The sequence below is a fragment of the Bos indicus x Bos taurus genome, chromosome 7 (assembly GCF_003369695.1).
Source record: "Bos indicus x Bos taurus breed Angus x Brahman F1 hybrid chromosome 7, Bos_hybrid_MaternalHap_v2.0, whole genome shotgun sequence".
NCBI classification, from domain to species: domain Eukaryota; kingdom Metazoa; phylum Chordata; class Mammalia; order Artiodactyla; family Bovidae; genus Bos; species Bos indicus x Bos taurus.
In genome coordinates, this window is record NC_040082.1 from 107,624,251 (window position 1) to 107,649,336 (window position 25,086).

Consider the following 25,086-nt stretch of genomic DNA (forward strand, 5'->3'; position numbering starts at 1 on the left):
GTTTTGTGAGTGGTCAGATGGACGAATAGAGAAGGAAATGGCAACCCACTCCAGAACTCTTGCCTGGAAAATCCCATGGACGGAGGAGCCTGGTAGGCTACTGTCCATGGGGTCGCAAAGAGTCAGACACGACTGAGCGACTTCACTTTTCAAAGGCAAGATGCAGCCAATACACTGCTTTCTTCAAGAAAATCATGGTGGGGGTATATACTGGGACCTGATGTCAGGGATTATCATAAGGCTGCAGTTTTCAAGATAAGGGGATCCCAGTGCAGGAATAGTTACCACATCAGAGGAATAGAAGACTGAGTTCAGAAGGAGTTCATGGCATAAATGGGTTCTCACCACCCATTCCCTCTCAAGCCCCTGTGTCCTCCTTTTGTTATTGTGTTGTGTGTCAGAAAAGTCAAGGAAGGATGTTGTCTTCATAAATGGTGCTTGGACCATTGAACCATAGGGAAAAAATAAATTGTAACAGTTCACACCACACACAGAAGTAAACATGTAGTAGGTTAGAAACCTCAGTGTAAAAAGTAAAACCCCCAAAAACTCTCAGATAAGAGTGTGGTTTCTTTAAAGACGAAGGTTAAAAAAAAATTTCTTAAATAGAACAGAAATACTTTACACTCAAAGGGATGGAAGGACAATGTGACCCTGTTGAAAGGAAAAACTTTGATTTATCACAGGTTTTGATCAGAAAGTGAAACTGCGAGTCACACAGTTGGTAATATCCTTAAAACTTACCTATGTGTCATTCTTTGGTATTTAAACCATAAAGAGTGGCCAGAGGTGAATCAAGAAAAGAGAGAGTCTACCAAGGGTAAGTGGGCAAAAGATTTGAATAGTGTTACTGGGAAGAAGAAAACCGTAATAATGAACCCAGTCCTGAGGAAAGGTGCTCAGCTTCTCCATTCCTCAAACAATGACAAAGAAAGCCATGGGGAGGTGCAGGCACTCCCAGCAGATTGCCACAAGTTGACGAGAGTAAGAGTAGGCATGGGTGCTGAGCCTAAGACATCTCCATTGATTGCAGATGAAAAGTTACTTGCATAACCATATGGAGAAGACTGGGGCACTATCTCAGAAGGTTGGCAGACATTTGCATTGTGAACCTGCAGATGTCATGAGCAGGGGTGATGTCTTTTTCAAAAGCCCCTTTCCCAGGCCAGTTGACATGGATCTGTGGGAGAATGCATGTCTTGTGTGACTTGCTGCTGAGAAAGAGTTTTCCTCTGCAGGGCACAGGGCTGGTGCAGAACCTGAAGAAGTCTCCAGCTCCATCACTCTTTCCCACCACCCTGCTTCCCAGCTCCCCATCCAGGTCTTCTTTGCCCGGGGCTGCCATCCTGACTGAGATGGGGTCTCTGACCCTGTGTATCCCTCTATCCTCAGAGCCCTCAGTGGTGTTCGCCAAGGAGCAGCCAGCACGCAGTGAAGTGCAGGCCGTGGCGGGGGCGAGTGCCACGCTGAACTGCGAGGTGGCCCAGGCCCAGACGGAGGTGACGTGGTACAAAGACGGGAAGAAGCTGAGTTCAAGCTCGAAAGTGCGTTTGGAAGCCAAAGGCTGCACCCGGCAGCTGGTGGTGCAGCAGGCGGGCAAGGCGGACGCCGGGGAGTACAGCTGCGAGGCCGGGGGCCAGAAGGTCTCCTTCCACCTGGACGTCACAGGTCAGTTTGGAGGTAGTAAGTTAGCCTCATGTGGAGGTGATGGGATGGGCTTGCACCCCTGACAGACCCGATGATCTTTCCACTAGACTTCATCTCTTTTGGTGTTCTGTCCTCCCACCCCCATTTTCATACCCAAGGCTGGGCAAAGGGAGCTGGATGGGAGGGTATGAACAGAAGGGAGAAAGGCATGCTGTAAACCCAGAGTGGCGTTTCCACACAGTGATGCACGGTCGTCAGTTCCCAGCATCTGCCCAGGGTCGTCTGGGTGTTCCCTGGTGTCTGGGCCTCTGGTTCTGTCTTGCACTTGGAGTCTGCTGTAAACCAGATGCCTTTCAACTGTGGGTATGTGAATTTGCTCCTCTTGGCTGTCCTGACAGCTCCTAGATGCCCCACCCAGCAATCCATGTGGGTTCACACTAGGAGAGAGGTTTGGATTTCATTAAACCAGGTCCAGGGGGAGTTTCTACCACACTGTTGTGCTTGCTTTATCTCAGGAACGAGCTGTGGATTTACCAGAGTTTCAGTTGTTCTGGACACTCTTTCTCCTTGCACTGGATATTGAAAATATCTGTGTATCTACATGGCTTCTGAGGTGGCTTAGTGGGTAAAGAATCTGCCTGCAATGCAGGAGACGCAGGTTCCATCCCTGGGTCAGGAGGAGGGCATGGCAACCCACTCCAGTGTTCTTGCCTGGAGAATCCCAGGGGCAGAGGAGCTTGACGGGTTATAGTCCATGGTGTCACAAAGAGGCGGCTGAAGGGACTGAGCCCACACGCACATACACACATCTAGGTCTGTTTTTCTTGAAATATGTGTGCAAAGTAAACAGGGAGCAGAGGATTGGTTGATGTGTGCCTGAAATATGCACATGTGAGATCTGGAATTCTCTTTTCAGAGCAAATATTGATTTCCTTTGTCTTCTGTTGGAACATTCCATGTCAGAATTCTAATTGGACTCTGATTTATTGATTTAGACTTGAAGAGGAATAGTCACTTCTCCTATACCGATATGCATGTATCTTTAAAAAATGATATTTTAGGAGAATATGGCAATTTTTTTCATTGCAATACATATGAAAGGCTTGACAAATTAATCAAGTTCTTAGAAAATTATATACCAAGTGACACAGAAACACTGGACAACTCAAATAGTCTTAAAACCGTTTAAGTAATTGGAATCACAATGAAAACTCTTCCCATAGAGAAATATTTAATCCCTGTAGTTCCACTGGTAAATTATATGAGCTGCTTTAAAAAGAAAAACCGTGTTCGTGGAGGTTATTCTGGAGAATAGAAAAATGAGATACAGTCTCTGATTTGTTTCACGTAGATAGTGTAACACTGATACCAGTATCTGACAAGGAAAGGGTTAAGGATTGAAATTATTATCCATCTATTATGGATAGCAAGGCCAAAATCTGAAAGAAAACATTATCAGAATAAGTTTAATAATATATTAAGAGGATAACTGGTGATACGCTGTGATGAAAGTCATAGTCCAGAAGTGCAAGCTTGTTGAAATACTAGAAATGTTAGCAAAACATTCTGTTCATGACATGCAGAGTAAAGTATTGGATGAGATTTGGCATTATAAATAAAGAAAAAATGTTTAATGAAGTTTGCATCAGTTTTTGCCATAAAATTCTTAACGATTTATAAATAAAACAATTCTTTCTTAATTTGATCAACAACTCTGCAGGCAATTCAGCTAATTGCACACAAAAAAGTGAAAGTTTGAAAACGTTGCTGTGAGATAGAGAACCAGACAAGGAAACCCACTGTTACTGCTTTTATCCAACATTTTACAGCACAGTTAGGGAAAAAATAAAGTAATATAAAAGTGTGAATAAACAAAAGTGGAATTTACAGATAATATGATTTACCCAAAGATAAGTTATGAGACAATAGGATAGTTAAGAATGATTACCATGGAAAAAGTTAGTAGGAAGAAAACAAACTTCTGTGTCTAATAGTAGCAACACATGTGTTGAAAATGAAATTTTAAAAGAGTTAAAATAGCATCACAGCAATCATTTTTTAATTATAAGTCTAATAAAAGGTTCTGAGAGGCTCTGTGGTGGGGAGGATTATTGGAATTTTTTTGAGAGACAGTCAAGAAGTTCTAAATAGTTTGGTAGAAATCTACAGAAGAATCAAAAATGTTCAATACAAATTAAAATCCAAAAAAAAGTTTGTTTAGAGGGGACTTTGAAAATTGACAAGTAAATTGCAAAGACCATATACACAGTCAATGCACTCTTGAAGAGAGCAAATATTTGGTGGTATTACCAAATATCAAGACTACTATAAAGCTACAGTAATGAACACAATAGTGTCTTGTCGCAAAGATAGACACACAGGCCAAAGCATCTGAAGAGTGGTTTCAGACACAGACCTGAATGACATTTCCCTTCTGCTTTTTAGGAATTATGCAATGGTGCAAGACATAGAGGCAACGTAGTTTTCATAGATGATACTTGAACCATTCAACCACGTAGAGAAGAGATTAGACCAGTAAGTCATACCACACACAGTCAGCTCCTGTTGGGAAGAGACCGCAGAATAGAAGGGAAAATCATAGACGTAAATTACTGTAGGATAAAGAATGACTTCTTAGAATACAAGTGTTCGAGCGACGGAGCAGGAGCAGGAGCCATAATGAAACAAATTTGAAATACTTAACTAAAACGAACCATGAAAATTCATCAGAAGTTAGTATAAGTGACTAAAGGGCAAGCCACACAGACGTGGAAGACATTTAGAACACACATACTTCTCCGCGCCTTGCATTTAAATATATAAAAATGTCCTCAATATGACAGAAGATGCTATTGAAAACAGGGCAAAATCTTTGAACAATGACGATGCAGAAGAGCAAATACCAGTGAGCAAAAATATCACAAAGGTTCTTTTCTTTGTGTCATGAGAAAAATGGCGAAGAACGCCACAGGAGGCACGCTCACTCCCACCAGATGCCCAACGTGAGAGTGGGCAGGAGTGGAGCCTCAGCAAGTCCTGGTCACTGAGATGAGAACATGCACATTTCTGTGGGGAAGATGGGGCTTCATCTAGGAACGCCCCCATCATGACCCCACAGTTCCCATCCTATTAGTAAGTGGGTAAAAGATCTGAATAGTGTCACCAGGAAGAAAAAACAGTAATGCTGACCCCAGTGCTCAGGGGAAAAGGTGCTTGCTTACTCGTTCCTCAGACAATGACAGAGAAAGCCGCAGGGAGGTGTAAGCACTCTCCCCAGGTTGCCACCAGTTGGCAATGGTAAAAGTAGGCAAAGGTGCCAGCCTCAGACATCTAAACAGATTGCAGGTGAAAAGTTCCAGGGATAATGTTATGGAAAGGACTGACACCATCTGGGAGGACACAAGCCAGGCATGAGCAGGGAACAAGTCTGTTCCAGTGGCCACCCCTTCCTCCAATAGCTCACATGGATGGACCCAGAGGAGAATTCATAAATCATGCTACTTGCTGCTGAGAAACTTGGGTGACCTGGGCAGAACACAGGGCTGGTGTAGAGCCTGAGAAGTCTCTAGCTCTGTTGCTCCTTCTTACCCCACCCACAACTAACTCCCCATCCTATTCTTTGCCCAGGGCTGCCGTCCTGACTGAGATGGTATCTCTGACCCTGTGTATCCCTCTGTCCCCAGAGCCCTCAGTGGTGTTCGCCAAGGAGCAGCCGGCACGCAGTGAAGTGCAGGCCGTGGCGGGGGCGAGTGCCACGCTGAGCTGTGAGGTGGCCCAGGCCCAGACGGAGGTGACGTGGTACAAGGACGGGAAGAAGCTGAGTTCCAGCTCAAAAGTGCGTGTGGAGGCCACGGGCCGCGGGCGGCGGCTGGTGGTGCAGCAGGCGGGCAAGGCGGATGCTGGGGAGTACATCTGTGAGGCCGGGGGCCAGAAGGTCTCCTTCCGCCTGGACGTCACAGGTCAGTCGTGGAGGAGGACGCTGAGCTAGCCTGTGTGCAGGTGTGAGGGCACTGGCTTCCAGCCTCACCAGACTTGTGTAGTCGCCTGTAACCTTTAGGACTTCACACCTTCCGATCATCTATGTCCCATCTTGATACCCATTTTGGCTCCAGGGAAGGCTGCATGGGGAGGGTTCTCGTGGAAAGAGGAGGGCCTGTTTGTGTCCCTCTGTTTCCTGCTGATGAGGCTCAGTCACACTGTCTTATTAGCACCTGCCCAGAACCTTCCTGTTGTTCCTGGTGTTAGGACCCTGGCTCTCCCTGATGTTTGAGGGCTGAGGTGGGCCTGGGGTATGATTGTCTCCTCCCATCATATGTCTTTACTGAGAACTAGTACTCACCCTCATCTATAACCTCATGCTGGTCTCAGCTGGCCAGGGGTGTTTCAGTTTGGTCGATCCTGGATTAAGGAAAATATGGGCCACACAATCCTACTTGGAATTCTCTTAGGAGTAAACTTTGGATGATGACATTTGAGGTTTCTGGGAGCCCTGCCATTCCTTTTCCTCTGTAGAGAAGGTCTGGTTGCTGGTAGATACCAAGAAATAGGCTGCTTTTCGTTGTCACTGCCTTGTGAAAGGAAGAAAGAAATGATGATGGTAGAGGGTCACCTGTGCTATTTAGGGTGATCTTCTTAGATAAAATATGATTTTCCCTTGTTTTGAAAAAGGTTGCATGTTTTAGATCAGTATTCCTCTTGGCATGACACTGAAGAATTTAGGAATGGAAAGGAAAAAGTCATTTCTACCTCATCAGTGTGGACTGTTAAGAAGAAATTACTGTCCTGCAAGCCTCTGACTGGCAAAGCAGTGTTTATTTCCTTGCATTTTCCTCGTGGTCACTGAGTGTCTCTTTCTCATGGCCGAAACATCGGGCAGTCTAAGAAATCAGGTTATTCTTCTTCTGGGAACAAAGGCTTCATGCAGAATAGGGGTGGGCTTCCGTGCCACATTGACTCCTAGGTGGCAACCCCTAAGGGTTTGAGACCGTGCCAGTGCAGCAGGATGTATGGGTGTGTATGTACCCCAGATTCCACCATGCGTCTTTGTAGATTGTGGTTTTTGAAGCACATTGAAGAGTACTTTAAGGTAAAAGCCTTTGAAAAATTGTAAAATGTGTCTGCTGCTGCTGCTGCTAAGTTGCTTCAGTCGTGTCTGACTGTGCAACCCCATAGACGGCAGCCCACCAGGCTTTCCCATCCCTGGGATTCTCCAGACAAGAATACTGGAATGGGTTGCCATTTCCTTCACCAGTGCATGAATCTAAAACCTAGTAAAATATCTAAAAATCAGACATGCAAAGATAGAGAAAACTCAAAGAGGTGGAGGACTTGTAATCAATAGGACAAATAATGAAAGGCTTGTCAGCCTTGTAGTTCTCTGGTAAACTGTATAAAATATTCAGGAAATTGTTATTCCATACTTGGAGATGGTCCTAGAGAGAGAAGAATGAGATACCCTCCATAAATGTTCGGTACAGAAGATAACATTGATACCGAAATCACTCCAGAAAGCCAAAGGGAGGATGACATACCAGACCAATCTACTAAGAGTATCAAAATAATGAATTACATGTTAACAAAATGAACTCACCAGTGTATCCAGGGGTAGAGATTAGTGCTGAAAGTCTTAGTTCAGGATTGCATGTTGTATTACTGTTGACAGTGTTGATAGAAAGCTTGACGTTGGATTGAATGCACAAAGATCATCTCGTGAGTACAGAATCAAATGGTTGATTACACTTGCATGTCTTACACTGAGACAAAATGTTTGATAAAATTGAGCATCAGTTTCTGTCGTAAAATTCTTAGTAGACTATATAAAAGATATCTTCTTTTTAATGTTATTGCATTCTGGCAAAAACAACAACAACATCCCACTTATGGTATACCTGGCAATCTTTGATGTGAGGGACGGCACACTCAGGCCACTCTACCCACTGAGTTCAGTAAGGAGGAGAATAAAATCATTGGCAAGGAGTTTTGAAAAAGTAAAGATGGGATTTGGTGTGATGATCAACTCAGACAATCCCAGAGATAAGTGATTAGGTTGCATCTGTTTCTTGTTTTTAATATGAATTTATTTATTTTAATTGGAGGCTAATTCCAATATTGTGTTGGTTTTGCCATACATTGACATGAATCTGCCACGGGTGTACATGTGTTCCCCATCCTGAATGCCCCTCCCACATCCCTCCCCATCCCCTCTGTTTCTTGAGTAAGCTAAGTGTGGAACAAAATCAGTATGCAGAAATTGTTTCTACATCTGAGTCCTGGCAGGGACCACTTGGAAATGAAATGTGTGTGAAAGAGTTAGACTAGCACAGTTGTATCATGTTTCCAATTCCCAGGCCTGACGAGAGTTGCTAAGGGTCTGTGTGTGAGACATGATTCAAGATTCTTGAGAGGCAGTGAGAGGTTGAAATCGATGGATAGAAATTCAAGGGGAAAAAATCAAAGATGTTTATTAACAATCAAAATCGAAACTGGTTTTTTGGGGGTTGGGTCAGATGACAGAAAAACAGGCAGATTCGAAGGTAAGGCACAGCCAATGTGTTGTTTTCTTGCAGAAAATCAGAGTGGGAGTCTTTACTGGGACGTGATGTCAAGAATTATCATAAGGCTGCAATTCTCAAGACAAGAGGGTCCCAGTGCAGGGATGGTTACCACATTGGAGGAACAGAAAACTGAGTTCAGAAACAGTTCATAAATGACTTCCCGGCACCACCGTCCCTCCCTTGCCCAACACCTTTCGATTGTTCCTGTGTTGTATGTTCAGGAATTCCAGGGTGAATGTTGTAGAAAGAAAGGGTGGCTGGATCACTGAACCACACAGAACACTTAAATTGTACCAACAATTCACACCATACACAGAAGTCAACTCAGGGTGGGTTAGAAACCTCAGAGTAAAGAGTAGCACCAAAAAAAAAAAACAACCCTCAGATAATATCATGGTTTCTTCAAAGACTTAGGGTAAGGAAAGATTTCTTAAGTAGAACACAAATGCTCTAAACTCAAAGGGAAGAAATGGACATTGTCACACTATTGGAAGAATAAACTTTGACTTAACAGAGGACTGGACAGAGAGTGAATATACGAGTCACACGGTTGGGAATATCCTTAAAGTTTACCTGTTTGTCATTCTCTGGCACATAAATGTGTAAAAATTGGCGGGAGTTGAATCAACAAAAGAGAGCGCCTCCTATTGGCAAGTGGGCAAAAGATTTGACTCATGTCGCCAGGAAGAAGAAAACAGTAATGGCAAGCCCAGTCCTAAGGGGAAGGTGCTCCGCTTCTTCATTCCTCAGACAGTGACAAAGAGAGCCACGGGCAGGTGCAAGCACTCCCCCAGATTGCCCCAGCTGACAGTACTAAGAGTAAGCAAGGGCGCGAGCCTCAGCCATCTCCATGGGCTGCGGGTGAAAAGTTCCCGCATAATCGTATGGAGAAGACTGGGGCACCATCTAGAAAGGATGGGGAGTCGTAGCCTTGAGACTTGCAGATGTCATGAGCAGAGAACAAGTCCATTCTCAGGACCTCCCACCCGGGACCTGCTCTCAGGGACCTGTGGGAGAATGTGTGAATTGCGTCACTTGCTGAGAAAGGCAGGGAGACCTCTGCAGGGCACAGGGCTGGTGCAGAGCCTGAGAAGTCTCCAGCTCCACCATCCTCCTGCCCAGCCCCCTCCCACCTCCCCATCCAGGTCTTCTTTGCCCGGGGCTGCCGTCCTGACTGGAGAAGGCAATGGCACCCCACTCCAGTACTCTTGCCTGGAAAGTCCCATGGATGGAGGAGCCTGGTAGGCTGCAGTCCATGGTGTCGCGAAGAGTCAAACATGACTGAGAGACTTCACTTTCACTTTTCACTTTCATGCATGGGAGAAGGAAATGGCAACCCACTCCAGCATTCTTGCCTGGAGAATCCCAAGGACGGAGAAGCCTGGTAGGCTGCCATCTACGGGGTCGCACAGAGTTGGACACAACTGAAGCGATTTAGCAGCAGCAGCAGCAGCTGTCCTGACTGAGATGGGGTCTCTGACCCTGTGTATCCCCCTCTGTCCCCAGAGCCCTCGGTGGTGTTCGCCAAGGAGCAGCAGGCACGCAGTGAAGTGCAGGCCGTGGCGGGGGCAAGTGCCACGCTGAGCTGCGAGGTGGCCCAGGCCCAGACGGAGGTGACGTGGTACAAGGACGGGAAGAAGCTGAGTTCCAGCTCGAAAGTGCGTGTGGAGGCCAAGGGCCGCACCCGGCAGCTGGTGGTGCAGCAGGCGGGCAAGGCGGATGCCGGGGAGTACAGCTGCGAGGCCGGGGGCCAGAAGGTCTCCTTCCGCCTGGACGTCACAGGTCAGTCCTGGAGGAGGACGCTGAGCTAGCCTCTGTGCAGGTGATGAGGGGACTCGCTTCCAGCCTCACCAGACTTGTGTGCCCTTGCCTGGATCCTCCATCTCTTCAATCCTCCCTGTCTTTCGTGTCCCAGCGTGGTCCCCATTTTGGCTGGGGAAGCATGTAAAGGGAGGGTGCACTTGCAGAGAGGAGGGATTGTCTCTGTCCACCTGTTTCCAGGCAGTGAGGCTCAATCGCAGTGTCTTAGCACCTGCCCGGAACCTTTCTCGTGTCCTGCCTTTCCCTGATGCCTGGGGGCTGAGGTAGGCCTGGAGATGACTTACTTTCCTCCCATCATCTGTCTTTTCTGAAAACTAGCACACGCCCTCATCCATCCCCACATGCTGGTCCCGGTTGAGCAGTGGGGTTTCAGTTTGAAGGATCTTGGATTGGGGAAAGATTGGCCACACAGTCCTCGTTGGCCTTCTCCCAGAAGTGAACTTTGAATTATGAAATTTGAGGTTTCTGGGAGCCCCTTCCTTCCTTTTCCTGGGTGTAGAAGCTCCAGTTGGCCATAGATAAGAAAAAAAATAGACATGTTTTAGTGTCCCTTCCTTGCAAAGGGAAGAAATGGGGGATGATTGATAGAAGTCGCTTGTGCTATGATGGGTGATCTTCTTAGATCAAAGATGATGTTGCCTTTGTCTCCCAGCAGACTCTGTTCCATGTCAGTATTCCTGTCGGTGTTACATAGATGAATTTAGAAATGGAAAGGAAAAAGTCACAGCTGCCACGTCAGTTGGCATCGCTAACGAGGAGTTAGTGCCCTAGCAGCCTCTGACTGGCAAAGCAGTCCTTACTCTGTTGCATTTTCGTAGTGGTCAGGAAGAGCCTCTCCCTGTCCCTTTAGACAGGACAGTCTAAAAAATCAGGTTACTCTTCTGGGAAGAGGGTCTTCCTGCCAATATAGAGATGGCCTGCCATCCCACATTTTTTTTTCCTTTTTAAAAAAAATGTTAATTTTTAATGGAAAGATAATTGCTTTATAGAGTTTCGTTGTTTTCTGTCAGACATCAACATGAATCAGCCATAGGTATACATGTGTCGCCTCCCTCCTGAACCTCCCTCCTATCTCCCGCCCCATCCCACCCCTCTAGGTTGATACAGAGCCCCTGTTTGAGTTCCCTGAGACACACAGAAAATTCCCGTTGGCTATGTATTTTACATATGGTGATGTAAGTTTCCGTGTTACTCTCTCCATACATCTCACCCTCTCCTCCCCTCTCCCTGTGCCCTTAAGTCTGTTCTCTGTCTGTGCCTCCATTGTTACCCTGCAAATAGGTTCATCAGCACCATCTTTCTAGATTCCATACATATACATTAGTGTACGATATTTATCTTTCTCTTTCTGACTTACTTTACTCTATAGTAGGCTCTAGGTTCATTCACCTCATTAGAACTGACTCAAATGCGTTTCTTTCTATGGCTGAGTAGTATTCCATTGTGTGTATGTACCACAACTTCTTTATCCATTCATCTGTCAATGGACATCTAGGTTGCTTCCATGTTCTAGCAATTGTAAATGGTGCTGCAATGAACACTGGAGTATATGTGTCTTTTTCAGTTTTGGTTTCCTCAGGGTATATGCCTAAGATTGCTGGGTCATATGGTGATTTTTTTTATTCCTAGTTTTTTTAAGGACTCTCTATTACCATCCTCCATAGTGGCTGTATCAATTTACATTCCCACCAACAGTGCAAGAGCATTCCCTTTTCTCCACACCTTCTCCAGCATTTATTGTTTGTAGACTTTTTGATGATGGCCATTCTGATTGGTGTGAGGTGATATCTTACTGTAGTTTTTATTTGATTTCTCTAAGAATGAGCGATGTTGAGCATCTTTTCATGTGTTTGTTAGCCATCTGTATGTCTCCTTTGGAGAAATGTCTGTTTAGGTCTTTTTCCCACTTTTTGATTGGGTTGGTTGTTTTTCTGGCATTGAGTTGTATGAGCTGCTTGTATATTTTGGAAATTAACCCTTTGTCAGTTGTTTCATTTGCTGTTATTTTCTCCTATTCTGAGGGATGTCTTTTCTCCTTGCTTATAATTTCCTTTGCTGTGCAAGAGCTTTTAAGTTTAACACGGTCACACTTGTTTACTTTTGTTTTTATTTCCATTACTCCAGGAGGTGGGTCATAGAAGATCTTGCTTTGATTTATGTCATCGAGTGTTCTGCCTATGCTTTCCTCTAAGAGTTTTATAGTTTCTGATATTGCATTTAGGTCTTTAATCCATTTTGAGTTTATTTTTGTGTATGGTGTTAGAAAGTGTTCTAATTTCATTCTTTTACACGTAACTGTCCAGTTTCCCAGCACTACTTACTGAAAGAACTGCTACATTTGTACCATTGTATATTCTTGCCTCCTTTGTCAAAAATAAGGTACCCGTAGGTGCATGGGTTTATTTATGGGCTTTCTTGTTCCATTGGTCTATACTTCTGTTTTTGTGCCAGTACCGTACTGTCTTGATGACTGTAGCTTTGTAGTATAATCTGAAGTCAGGAAGGTTGATTCCTCCAGCTCCATTCATCTTTCTCAAGACTGTTTTGGCTGTTTGGGGTCTTTTGTGTTTCCATATGAATTGTGAAATATTTTGTTCTAGTTCTGTGAAAAAATGCCATTGGTATGACAGGGATCACATTGAATCTGTAGATTGCATTTGGTAGTATAGTCATTTTCACAATACTGATTCTTTCTATCCAGGAACATGGACTGTCTCCCCATCTGTTTATGTTGCCTTTGATTTCTTTCATCAGTGTCTTATGATTTTCTCTATACAGTTCTTTTGTCGCCTTAGGTAGGTTTATTCCTAGATATTTTATAATTTTTGTTGCAATGGTGAATGGGATTGATTCCTTAATTTCTCTTTCTGGTTTTTAATTGTTAGTATATATGAATGCACGTGATTTCTGTATATTGAGTTTGTATCCTACGACTTTGCTAAATTCACTGATTGGCTTTAGTAATTTTCTGATAGTATCTTTAGGGTTTTCTATGTGTAGTAGCATGTCATCTGCAAACAGTGACAGATTTACTTCTTTTTTTTCTGATTTGAATTCCTTTTATTTCTTTTTCTTCTCTGATTTTATAGCTAGGACTTCCAGAACTGTGTTGAGTAATAGTGGTGAAAGTGGACACCCTTGCCTTGTTCCTGATCTTAGGGGGATGCTTTTAGTTTTTCACCATTGAAAATAATGTTTGCTGTAGGCTTATCATATATGGCCTTTACTGTGGTGAGGTAGGTTCCTTCTATGCCCTTTTTTTGAAGAGTTCTAACCATAAATGGGTGCTGAATTTTGTCAAAGGCTTTTTCTGCATCTATTGAGATTATCATGTGGTTTTTATCTTTCAGTTTGTTAATATGGTGTATCACATTGATTTGTGTGTACTGAAGAATCCTTGCATCCCTGGAATAAACCCAGCTTGATCATGGTTATGAGCTTTTTAATGTGTTGTTGAATTTTGTTTGCTAGAATTTGTTGAGGATTTTTAAATCTATTTTCATCAGTGATATTGGCCTGTATTTTCTTTGTCTGGTTTTGGTATCAGGGTGATGGTGGCCTCATAGAATGAGTTTGGAAGTGTTCCTTCCTCTGCAGTTTTTTTAAAGAGTTTTAGAAGAATAGGTATTAGCTCTTCTCTATGTGTTTGATTAGAATTCACCTGTGAAGCCATCTGGTCCTGGGCTTTGTTTTTTGGGAGATTTTTGATTACCGTTTTGATTTCAGTGCTTGTAATTGGGTTGTTTGTTATTTCTATTTCTTCCTGGTTCAGTCTTGAAAGGTTTAACTTTTCTAAGAATCTGTCCATTTCTTCCAGTTTATCCATTTTATTGCCATAAAGTTGCTCATAACAGTCTCTCATAATCCTTTGTATTTCTGCATTGTTGGAACCTCTCCTTTTTCATTTCTAATTTTGTTGATTTGTCTCTTCTCTCTTTTTTCTTGATGAGTCTGGTGAAAGGTTTATCAATTTTGTTTATCTCCTCAAAGAATGAGCTTTTAGTTTTATTAAGTTTTACTATTGTTCCTTTCATTTCTTTTTCATTTATTTCTGCTCTGATCTTTGTGATTTCTTTCCTCCTGCTAATTTGGGAGTTTTTTTGTTCTTCTTTTCCCAGTTGTTTTAGGTTGTCTATTCAAAGTTTTTCTTGTTTCTTGAGGTAGGATTGTCTTGCTATAAACTTCCCTCTTAGAACTGCTTTTGCTACATGCCTTAGGTTTTGAGTTGTTGTGTTTTCATTGTTATTTATTTCTAGGAATTTTTTGATTTCCCTTTTAACTTCTTCCGTAACCTGTTCATTATTTAGAAACATACTGTTTAATCTCCATGTGTTTGTGTTTTTTGCAGTCTTTTTCTTATAATTGGTATCTAGTCTCATAGAGTTGTGCTCAGAAAAGATGCTTGATATGATTTCAATTTTCTTAAATTCCTGAGGTTTGATTTGTGACCCAAGATGTGGTCTGTCCTGGAGAATGTTCCATGTACACTTGAGAAGAAGGTGTATTCTTCTGAATTTGGATGGACTGTCCTGAAGACATCGATGAGATCCATCTCATCTAATGTATTGTGTTTCCTTATTAATTTTCTGTTTTGATGATCTGTCCATTGGTGTAAGTGGGGGTGTTAGAGTCTCCTGCTATTATTGTGTTACTGTCAGTTTCTTCTTTTATGTCTTTTAGTGTTTGTCTTGTGTATTGAGGTGCTCCTGGAGCATAGATATTTATCATTGTTATATCTTCCTCTTGGATTGATCACTTGATCATAATGTAGCATGCTTCCTTATCTCTTGTAATATTCTTTATTTCAAGGTCTATTTTGTCTGATATGAAGATTGCTATTCCAGCTTTCTTTTGCTTCCCATTTGCATGGAATATATTTTTCCATCCTCTCACTTTCAGTCTATATGTCTTTAGGTGTGAAGTGGGTTTCTTATAGACAGCATATGTTTGGTTCTTGATTTTGTATCCATTCAGCCAGTCTGTGTCTTTTAGTTGGACCATTTAATCCATTTACATTTAAAGTAATTATTGATATATATGTTCCTATTTCCATTTTCTTAATTATTTGTGGTTTGTTTCTGCAGATCTTATTTTGTGTTTCCTGACTATTTAAGTCCCTTTAACATTTCTTGTAAAGCTGATTTAGTGGTGCTGAATTCTCTTAACTTTTGCTTGTCTGTAAAGCTTTTGATTTCTCCATCAATTTTGAATGAAATTCTTGCCAGGCAGAATAATCTTGGTTGTAGATTTTTCCCTTTTAGTACTTTAAATATATCCTGCCATTCCCTTTTGGCCTGCAGAGTTTCTGCTGAAAGATCAACTCTTAAACGTATGGGGTTTCCCTTGTATGTTACTTGTTGCTTTTCCCTTGCTGCTTTTAATATTCTTCCTTTGTGTTTAGTCTTTGTTAGTTTGATTAGTATGTGTCCTGGCATGTTTCTCTCTGGGTTTATCCTGTATGGGAGTCTTTGTGCCTCTTGGACTTGATTGACTATTTCCTTTTCAATGTTGCGGAAATTTTCAACTATAATCTCTTAAAAATTTTTCTCATACTCTTTCTTTTTCTCTTCTTCTTCTGGGATCCCTATAATTCAAATTTTGATGCATTTAACATTGTCCCAGAGATCTCTGAGACTGTCCTCAGTTCTTTTCATTCTTTTTACTTTATTCTGCTCTTCAGCAGTTATTTCCACCATTTTATGTTCCAGCTCACTGATCCATTCTTCTGTTTCAGATATTCTGCTATTGATTCCTTCTAGAGTATTTTTAATTTCAAGAATTGTGTTGTTTGTGTCTGTACGTTTATTCTTTAATTCCTCTAGGTCTTTGTTAACTGATTCTTGCATTTTCTCCATTTTATTTTCAAGGTTTTGTATTATCTTTATGATCAATATTCTGAATTCTTTTTCAGGTAGTTTGCTTATTTCCTCTTCATTTATTTGGACTTGTGTGTTTCTGGTTTATTCCTTCATTTGTGCACTACTTCTGTCTTTTTATTATTGTTTTAAACTTACTACGTTTGAGGTCTCCTTTTTCCAGGCTTCAGGGTTGAACTCTTTCTTTCTTTTGGTTTCTGCCCTCATAAGGTTGGTCCAGTGGTTTGTGTCAGCTTTGTGTAGAGTGTGACTCGTGCTTGCATTTGGTGGGAGGCAGTGAGGTTTTTTTTTTTCCTTCCTCTGATGGGCAGGACTGAGTAAGGTGGGAATCCTGTCTGCTGATGATTGGTTTGTATTTTTGTCTTGTTTGTTGTTGGGGTGAGGCACCCCGCACAGGGTGCTACTGGTGGTTGGGTGATGTCGGGTCTTGTATACAAGTGGTTGCCGTTGTGGGAGTTCTCGCTACTGGATACTCCCTAGGGCTAGTTCTCTGGCAGTCTAGCCTCTCGGAGTCAGCACTCCCAATCCAAAGGCTTGGGGCTTGATCTCTGGCCAGGAACTGAGATTCTACAGGTGGGTGGTTATGGCATTAAATGGGATTAAAACAAATACCCCAAAAGGAGAAAACAAAGATGAACCCCAGACAAATGGCAATTACAAAATCAGGCAAATAATAATTAAAATAATGGACAATACACACATACATAAACACCCATGAGCAAAATCAAAACAGTCCAAGAAAAATAGAGCACAGCAGACTGGCCCAGTGGACAGAGGAAACCAAAAATGATACCCACCAGCTGAGAACAAAACGAACTGAAGCACAAACCGGAAAACAGAACTAAAGCAAGGTACCAACTGGGGGATAAAGCAATGAAAACAACATAACAAATATGGTGAGAAAAAGAAAAGAAAGAAGGAATAGAAATGCAAAGTTAAATAGAGGTAGATACGGATTTATATCTATTAAAGATTAACTGCAAGGGGGAAAGAACAGGAGGAAAAGCAAACAAATAAACGTAGAAAAAATCATAAGTTTAAAAAAATTTAAAAATTGAAATTGAAGAGAAAAAAAAGAAAACTGCAGAACCGCAAAAGGCCAAAGTTCTGCAAAAGGCAGAAGTTTATAACAGAAATAAAAAGGGTGGTTGAAAAAGAAAATCTCATAAGCTTAAATAGATTTCATAGTGCTAATAAAATGGACAACTACAGCAAGGTGGGGGAGGTAGGGAAAATAAGAGAAAAAAAAATCCAGAAGCAACTATAGAGCAAGTCAAAATATAAGAATAATAAATGTTTTCTTGAGTCCCTGCTGCCAGCATTCTTTCCCTCACTGTGAGTCACAGTCCACATTGCCTCCTGAGGATGCTCTCTAATACGAGGCTGGTCTCTGGACCTGCTGTGGGGGCAGCTCAGACTCTAATCTGGTCCTACTCCTGTATGTTCTTGCCTCCAATGTCCACAGCTGTCAGAACTAGTGGGTTTTCTTTTGTGGGAGCTCTCAGTGTCCTTTTATATATATTCCATAGAGACAGAGTCTGCCTAGTTGATCGTGTGGATTTAATCTGCAGCTTGTACAGCTGGTGGGAAGGTTTTGGGTCTTCTTCCTTAGCCACACTGCCCCTGGGTTTCAGCTGTGGCTTTATTTCCACCTCTGCATGTGGGTCGTTCACTGGAGTTTGTTCTTGAGGCTGCCCTGGAGGGCTTGGGTTTGCCCCAGTGAGAGCCAGGAGTGGAAGTGGTGCAGCTGCTTGGTTCGCAGGGAATCTGACAGTACCAGGTATTCAGGGGAGTTGGTGGCTAGGGCAGCAGGAAATATAGTGCTCTAAAAGGATATAGCGCTCTAGAAGAAAAATAAATGCAAAAAGCCAAAATGGTTGTCTAAGGAGGCCTTACAAATAGCTGAGAAAAAACCACTACAATATTGTAAAGTAATTAGCCTCCAATTAAAATAAGTAATTAAAAAAAATCCAAAGAAAAGAGAAGAAAAGCCAAAGGCAAAGGAGAAAAGGAAAGATATACCCACCTGGAGAAAAGTTCCAAAGAAAAGCAAGGAGAGATAGGAAGGCCTTCCTCAGTGATCAGTGCAAAGAAATACGGGAAAACAAAGAATGGGAAAGACTGGAGATCTCTTCAAGAAAATTAGAGATACCAAGGGAACATTTCATGCGAAGATGGGCACAATAAAGGACAGAAGTGGTAGGGACCTAACAGAAGCAGAAGATATTAGGAAGAGGTGGCAGGAGCACACAGAGGACCTGTACAAAAAAGATCTTCATGACCAAGATAACCACGATGGTGTGATCACTCACCTAGAGCCAGACACCCTGGAGTGTGAAGTCAAGTGGGCCTTAGGAAGCAGCACTACGAACAAAGCTAGTGGAGGTGATGGAATTCCAACTGAGCTATTTCAAATCCAAAAAGATGATGCTGTGAAAGTGCTGCACTCAATATGCCAGCAAATTTGGAAAACAGCAATGGCCACACGACTGGAAACGGTCAGTTTTCATTTCAATCCCAAGAAAGGCAATGGCAAAGAATGTTCAAACTACAACACAATTGCACTCATCTAACACGCTAGCAAAGTAATACTCAAAATTCTTTTGAAGAAATCTTCAACAGTATGTGAACACTGAACTTCCAGATGTTCAAGCTGGATTTAGAAAAGGCAGAGGAACCAGAGATCAAATTGCCAACATCCGTTGGATCATAAAAAAGTAAGAGAATTCCAGAAAAACATCTACTTCTGCTTTGTTGACTACACCAAAGCCTTTGACTGTGTGGATCACAACAAACTGTGGAACATTCTGAAAGAGATGGGAATACCAGACCACCTGACCTGCCTCCTGAGAAATCTGTATGCAGGTCAAGAAGCAACAGTTTGAACTGGACATGGAACAACAGACTGGTTCCAAACAGGAAAAGGAGTACCTCAAGGCTATATACTGTCATCCTGCTTATTTAACTTATATGCAGAGTACATCATGCAAAATGCCAGGCTGGATGAAGCACAAGCTGGAATCAAGATTGCCAGGAGAAATATCAACAACCTCAGATATGCAGATGACACCATCCTTATGGCAGAAAGCAAAGAGGAACTGAAGAGCCTCTTGATGAAAGTGAAAGAGGAGAGTGAAAAAGCTGGCTTAAAATTAAACATTCAAAAAATTAAGATCATGGCATCTGGTCCAGTCACTTCATGGCAAATAGATGGGGAAACAATGGAAACAGTGACAGACTTTATTTTCTTGGGTTCAAAAACCACTGCAGATGGTACCTGCAGTCATGAAATTAAGACACTTGCTCCTTGGAAGAAAAGCTGTGACAAACCTAGACAGCATATTAAAAAGCAGAGACATTACTTTGCTGACAAAGGTCCATTTGGTCAAGGCTATGGTTTTTCCAGTAGTCATGTATGGATGTGAGCGTTGGACCATAAAGAATTGATGCTTTTGAACTGTGGTGTTGGAGAAGACTCTTGAGAGTCCCTTGGACAGCAAGGAGATCCAACCAGTCAGTCCTAAAGGAAATCAGCCCTGAATATTCATTGGAAGGACTGATGCTGAAACTGAAGCTCCAGTACTTTGGCCACCTGATCCAAAGTCGTGACTCACTGGAAAAGGCCCTGATGCTGGGAAAGATTAAAGGCAGGAGGAGAAGGGGACGACAGAGGAGACAGTTGGATATCATCACCGACTTGATGGACATGAGTTTGAGCAAATTCTAGCAGTTGTTGATAGACAGGGAAGTCTGGCGTGCTGCAGTCCATGGGGTCACAAAGAGTTGAACACAACTCAGCAATTGAACTGAATTGAGAAGGGTCTGGCAGCCCACTCCAGCTTTCTTGCCTGGAGAACCCCTGTGACAGAAGCCTGCCAGGCCACAGTCCACAGGGCTGCAGAACTGGACAGGACTGAAGCACCCTGCGTGCATAGATGCAAGCCTTTTTTTTTTTTTTTTGCCTGTGGCAGTTCTGCCCCAGTGGGGTTGAGCGTGAAGGTGGCGCAGCTGCTTGGGTCCTGAGGACCCTGGCAGCGCCAAATGCACAGGGACATGGACTGTGTTGGCCACAGGAGTTATGGCCCTATCGGTGTTTTTCTAGCCCCAAATGGCAACCCACTGCAGTGTTCTTGCCTGGAGAATCCCAGAGACGGGGGAGCCTGGTGGGCTGCCATCTATGGGGTTGCACAGAGTGGGACACGACTGAAGCGACGCAGCAGCAGCAGCAGCAGCAGCAGGCGGTCAAAAGACCTCTTTGTCTAGTCTTTCTGCACTGCTATGCCCATTCGGGGTCCTTCTCTAGATGGGTACATCAGGCACATAAAGGGGCACCCTCGGTGGGGTCCTACTCTGTAACTTGGTGCGTCAGGCGTTTGATGGGCCAGCCTCTCTATTGTTCAGCTGCCAGTGCTTGCGTGTGGGGGGAGAGAGGTTGTGGTGATGGCTCCACCCCCTATGCATGACTCAGTAGTGTCACCTTGCTTCCGTGGCTGCCTGGCTTTCCTCCACAGGCATTTCCCACAGTCTCCTCCCTCACATGCCCTTGGTCCGTCTCTCTCTGCAGTCCACAGCTGCCCTCGCCCTGGGATTGCGCCGCAAGCCCTGCTCTCCAGTTCCCAGCTGCTGCGCCTTCCAGGAGACGCGTGTCCCTGTCCAGGGTCTGTATGGCTGCAGCAAGGACTGTCTGATTCTCATTCCATTTAGGCTGTCACAGATCAGCTGTTTCACTCTTAGCCTCAAATGTTTCTCCTCTGGCTCAGACAGTTGCCCCGATGTGGGGATCGGACCCCGCTTCAGTTCTCCCACCCGCTGAGGGCAGGTCCACTCCTTCTAATGCTCCTGTTTTTCCCGAGTTCCTTCCTCCTACTGAGTTTTGCGTGTTCCATGTATTCTTTCCCGGTGGTCAGGCACTCCTGCCTGCTCTCAGCTGGTGTTCTGCATGCACTTCTGTGTCTGTCGGTGCATTCCTGATGTATCTGTGGAGGAAGATTTGCTCCACATCCACCTGCTCCTCTGCCACCCCACGTCAACCACCAGGTGCCAACCTCTGACATTCTGTGATCATGCCAGGGCAGGCTGGTTTGTGGGTGTGTGTGTTCCCCAGATCCCACCACGCAACTTTGTTAAATGTGGTGTTTGGAGCATGTTAGTGAGTATTCTAAGGTAAAACCATTTAAAAATAGTGAAATGTGGCTAAATCTTAGTAATCTCTATGAAAATCAGATACAGGAAGATAAAGAAAATCAGAGATATGGCATGTGAATCAGCAGGCCTACTGATGAAAATCTTCTCAGCCCGGTAGTTCTCTGGTACACTGTACAAAATATCTGGAAACTGCTATTCCGCTGGACATGGTTTCAAAAAACTAAAGGTGGATTTGCTGATAATAGGATGATCAACTCGGACCATCCTAAAGATAAACTATTAGAATGCATATGATTCTTGCATAGGATCAGTGTGTAAAAAATTAACACGGAAAAACACATTTCTATGTCTAAGTCCCGGCAAGGTGTGCTCAGAAAACGAAATTTGTGTGAAAGAGTTAGACTAGGTCAGTTGTATCATGTCTCTAACTCCAGGTCTGATCAACGTTGCCAAAAGACTGTGCGTGGGGAATTATTCTGGATTCTTGAGAGACAGTTAAAGGTTGCAAGAGATGGATAGAAATCCCACAGGGAAAAAATCAAAAGATGTTTATTAACAATCAAAATGGAAGAAAATTTGGTTTTTGAGTGGTGTGATGGAAGAATGACAGGCAGATCGCAAAGGCAAGATACAGCCAGGACGTCATTTTCATGAAGAAGAGCATGGTAGGAGCATTTACTGTTACCCAATGTCAAAAATTATTACAAGGCTACAGTTTTCAAGACAAGGGGATCCCAGTGCTGGGGTGGTTACCACATCCAAAGAACAGAATAGTGAACTCAGAAACGGTTCTTGCAGAAGTGGAATCTTGCATCACCCATTCCTGCCGACCCTCCGCATCTTCCGTTTGTTTCTGTGTTGTCTATTGAGAACTAGGGGAAGGATGTTGTCCTCAAAAAACGGTGGGTGGACCACTGCACCATACAGAAAAATTAACTCGTACTCGCAGTTCACACCGCACTCACAAGTCAGCTTGAGGTGGGTTAGACACCTCAGTGTCAAAGATAAAACCCCAAAATCCACAGATGCTAATGTGGTTTCTTCAAGACTTAAGGTAAAAAGATTTCTTAAATAGAATACATATGCTCTATGCTTTAAGCGGGACAAAGTGGCTGTTGTGACACTATTGGAGGAAAAACTATTGCAGACCTGGATCAGAGTGAAAATGTCAGTCACACAATTGAGAATGTCCTTAAATCCTACCTATGTGTCTTTCTCTGGTATTTAAATTGACAAAGAGTGGCCAGATGTGAATTGAGAGAAGACAGAACCTGTTGGGAAGTGGGCAAGGGATTTGATTGAGTACTGTCATCAATGAGGAAAAAACAGTAATGGCAAACCCAGTCCTAAGGGGAAGGTGCTCCGTTTCTTCATTCCTCAGACAATGACAAAGAAAGCCACGGGGAGGTGCGAGCACTCCTGCAGATTGCCACCCGCTGACAATACTGAGAGTAGGCAAGGGCGCCGAGCCTCAGCCATCTCTGTGGACTGCAGGTGAAAAGTTCCTGCATAGTAGTGTGGAGAAGACGGGGGCACCATCTGGGAATGTTGGGGAACAGTTGCCTTGAGACCTTGCAGATGTCATGAGCAGGGGACAAATCTGTTCCAATGACCGCCCACCCCAAGGTTTACTCCCAAGGACCCATGCGAGAATGCATAAATTGTGTCCCTGTTGCTGAGAAAGGCAGGGGAACCTCTGCAGGGCACAGGGCTGGTGCAGAGCCTGAGAAGTCTCCAGCTCCACCATCCCCTTTCCTGACTGCCCACCCCCCACCACCTCCCCATCCAGGTCATCTTTGCGCGGGGCTGCCGTCCTGACTGAGATGGGGTCTCTGATCCTGTGTATCCCCCTCTGTCCCCAGAGCCCTCGGTGGTGTTCGCCAAGGAGCAGCCGGCACGCAGTGAAGTGCAGGCCGTGGCGGGGGCGAGTGCCACGCTGAGCTGCGAGGTGGCCCAGGCCCAGACGGAGGTGACGTGGTACAAGGATGGGAAGAAGCTGAGTTCCAGCTCGAAAGTGCGTGTGGAGGCCACGGGCTGCGGGCGGCGGCTGGTGGTGCAGCAGGCGGGCAAGGCGGACGCCGGGGAGTACAGCTGCGAGGCCGGGGGCCAGAAGGTCTCCTTCCGCCTGGACGTCACAGGTCAGTCCTTGAGGAGGATGCTGAGCTAGGCCACGCAGGCGATCAGAGGCCGGCTATCTGCCTCCCCAAACTTGTGTGCCTTTGCCTGTGTCCTTCGTCTCTTCAAGCCTCCCTGTCTTGCATGTCCCATCTTAGTCCCTGCGGGAGGGTGATTGGGGAAGGTGTGCTTGCAGCGAAGCGGGGCCGTTTCTGTCCACATCTTTTCCTGGCAGTGAGGCTCAATCACACTGGCTTAGCACCTGCCCAGAACCTGCTGGTTATTCCCGGTGTTGAGACCCTGGGTCTCTTTGGGGTTGGGGGCTGAGGTAGACCTGGAGATACGTGACTCTCCTCCCATCATAAGTCTCTCCTCAACACCCAGCACATTCCCTCGTATTGCCCCTCATGCCAGTTCTCAGTTGTCAAGAGGTGTTTCAGTTTGGTGGATCCCTGATCATGAGAAATATTGGCCACACAATCCTACTTGAAATTCTCTTAGTGGTGAACTTTGGATGATGAAATGTGAGGTTTCTGGGAGGCCTTTTCTTCCTTTTCCTGGATATAGAAGCTCCAGTTGCCTAGAGGTGGCAGGAAATATGCGCATGTTTGTTGTCACAGATTCAAAGAGAAGAAAAAAGGCTGGTTGGTAGAGAGTCATCTGTGCTATTTAGGCTGATCTTAGATAAAAGATGCTTTTGCCTCTGTCTTCAAACAGGTTGGATTTTCCCGTCGGTGCTCCTTTTTGTGCTCTGCTGAGGGAGTTAGGAACAGAAAGGAGCACGCTCACTTCTGCCACGTCAGTAGTCTTTCCTAAGGAGGAGTTGCTGTCCTAGCGACCTCTGACTGCAAAGCGCTGCTTATCTCCTTGTAGTTTCCTGATGGTCAGTGAGTGTCTCTGTCTTTCTAAGACAGGGCAGTCTTAGAAATCAGCTTATTCTTCTTCCAGGAAGAGAGTCTCGTGCCAAAGAGGCATGGGCTGCCGTGTCACATTGACTCCTGGGTGCTGACACGTGATTGGTGACTGTGCCGATCTAGAATGATTTGTGGGTGTGAAGAGACACCTCAGATCCCACAGTTCATCTTTATAGAATGTGTTTTTTGGAGCACATTAGAGAGTACTTGAAAGTAAAACTTTTAAAACCTTGTGAAATGTGGCTAAATCATTGTAAGCTCTATGAACACAAGAAGAGAGAAGTCAACGTGCTGTAAGACTTGCCAATCAGTAGGACCAATGATGAAAGTCTTCTCGGCCCTGTAGTTCTCTGATTGTTTTTGTTTATTGGCAAGTCACGTCTAACTCTTTGGTGACCCTGTGGACTGTAGTCTGCCCCGCTTCTCTGTCCATGGGATTTCCCAGGTAAGAATACTACAGTGGGTTGCCATTTCCTTCTCTAGGGGATCTTCCTGGCCCAGGGATCAAACTTGCATCTCCTGCATTGAAGGCAGATTCTTTATTGCCCAACCACCAGGGAAACCAGTTCTCTGGTACACTGTGCAAAATGTCCTGGAAAACTGTTACTCTGTGCTTGTGGAGGTGATCCTAGAGAGAGAAAAAGGAGATAGACTCTGTAACTTTCTTCATATACAAAACATAGCATCGATACCAAAATGACCTAGAAATGGCAGGGAGAATCAAACTTCAGGCCACTCTACTGCGAATATCAAGGCCAAAATAAAAAATCATAATAATTGTTACCAAAATGAATTAATCAATGTATCCAGGAGTAGGGATCCGTGATCAAAGTCATATTCTAGGGTTGCACAATGAGCTTAACGTTGGATATGTTAATAGATAGAAAGTAGAAAGCTGGATATTAAGAAATAGAGTGCAAGGACTTCCCTGGTGGTCCAGAATGCTAATGCCAAGGACAAGGGTTTGATCCTTGTTCTATGAAGATCCCAAATGTGATTATCTCCATGAGTACA

The 25,086-nt window shown here is 44.1% G+C and overlaps 1 protein-coding gene across 50 annotated transcripts in view; it reads left to right on the forward strand.

The window, feature by feature from the left end:
- Nucleotides 1-25,086, forward strand: part of OBSCN (obscurin, cytoskeletal calmodulin and titin-interacting RhoGEF) — a 229,285-nt gene that overhangs the window by 57,113 nt on the left and 147,086 nt on the right. For 44 of the 50 annotated variants that reach the window (XM_027548670.1, XM_027548671.1, XM_027548672.1 and 41 more), the window contains 4 exons: nt 1,393-1,668; nt 5,331-5,606; nt 9,708-9,983; nt 22,906-23,181. In XM_027548670.1, coding sequence (XP_027404471.1) covers nt 1,393-1,668; nt 5,331-5,606; nt 9,708-9,983; nt 22,906-23,181 — 1,104 coding nt within the window. The remainder of the gene's footprint in view (nt 1-1,392; nt 1,669-5,330; nt 5,607-9,707; nt 9,984-22,905; nt 23,182-25,086) is intronic. The other 6 variants (XM_027548688.1, XM_027548685.1, XM_027548702.1 and 3 more) reach the window with 6 other exon arrangements.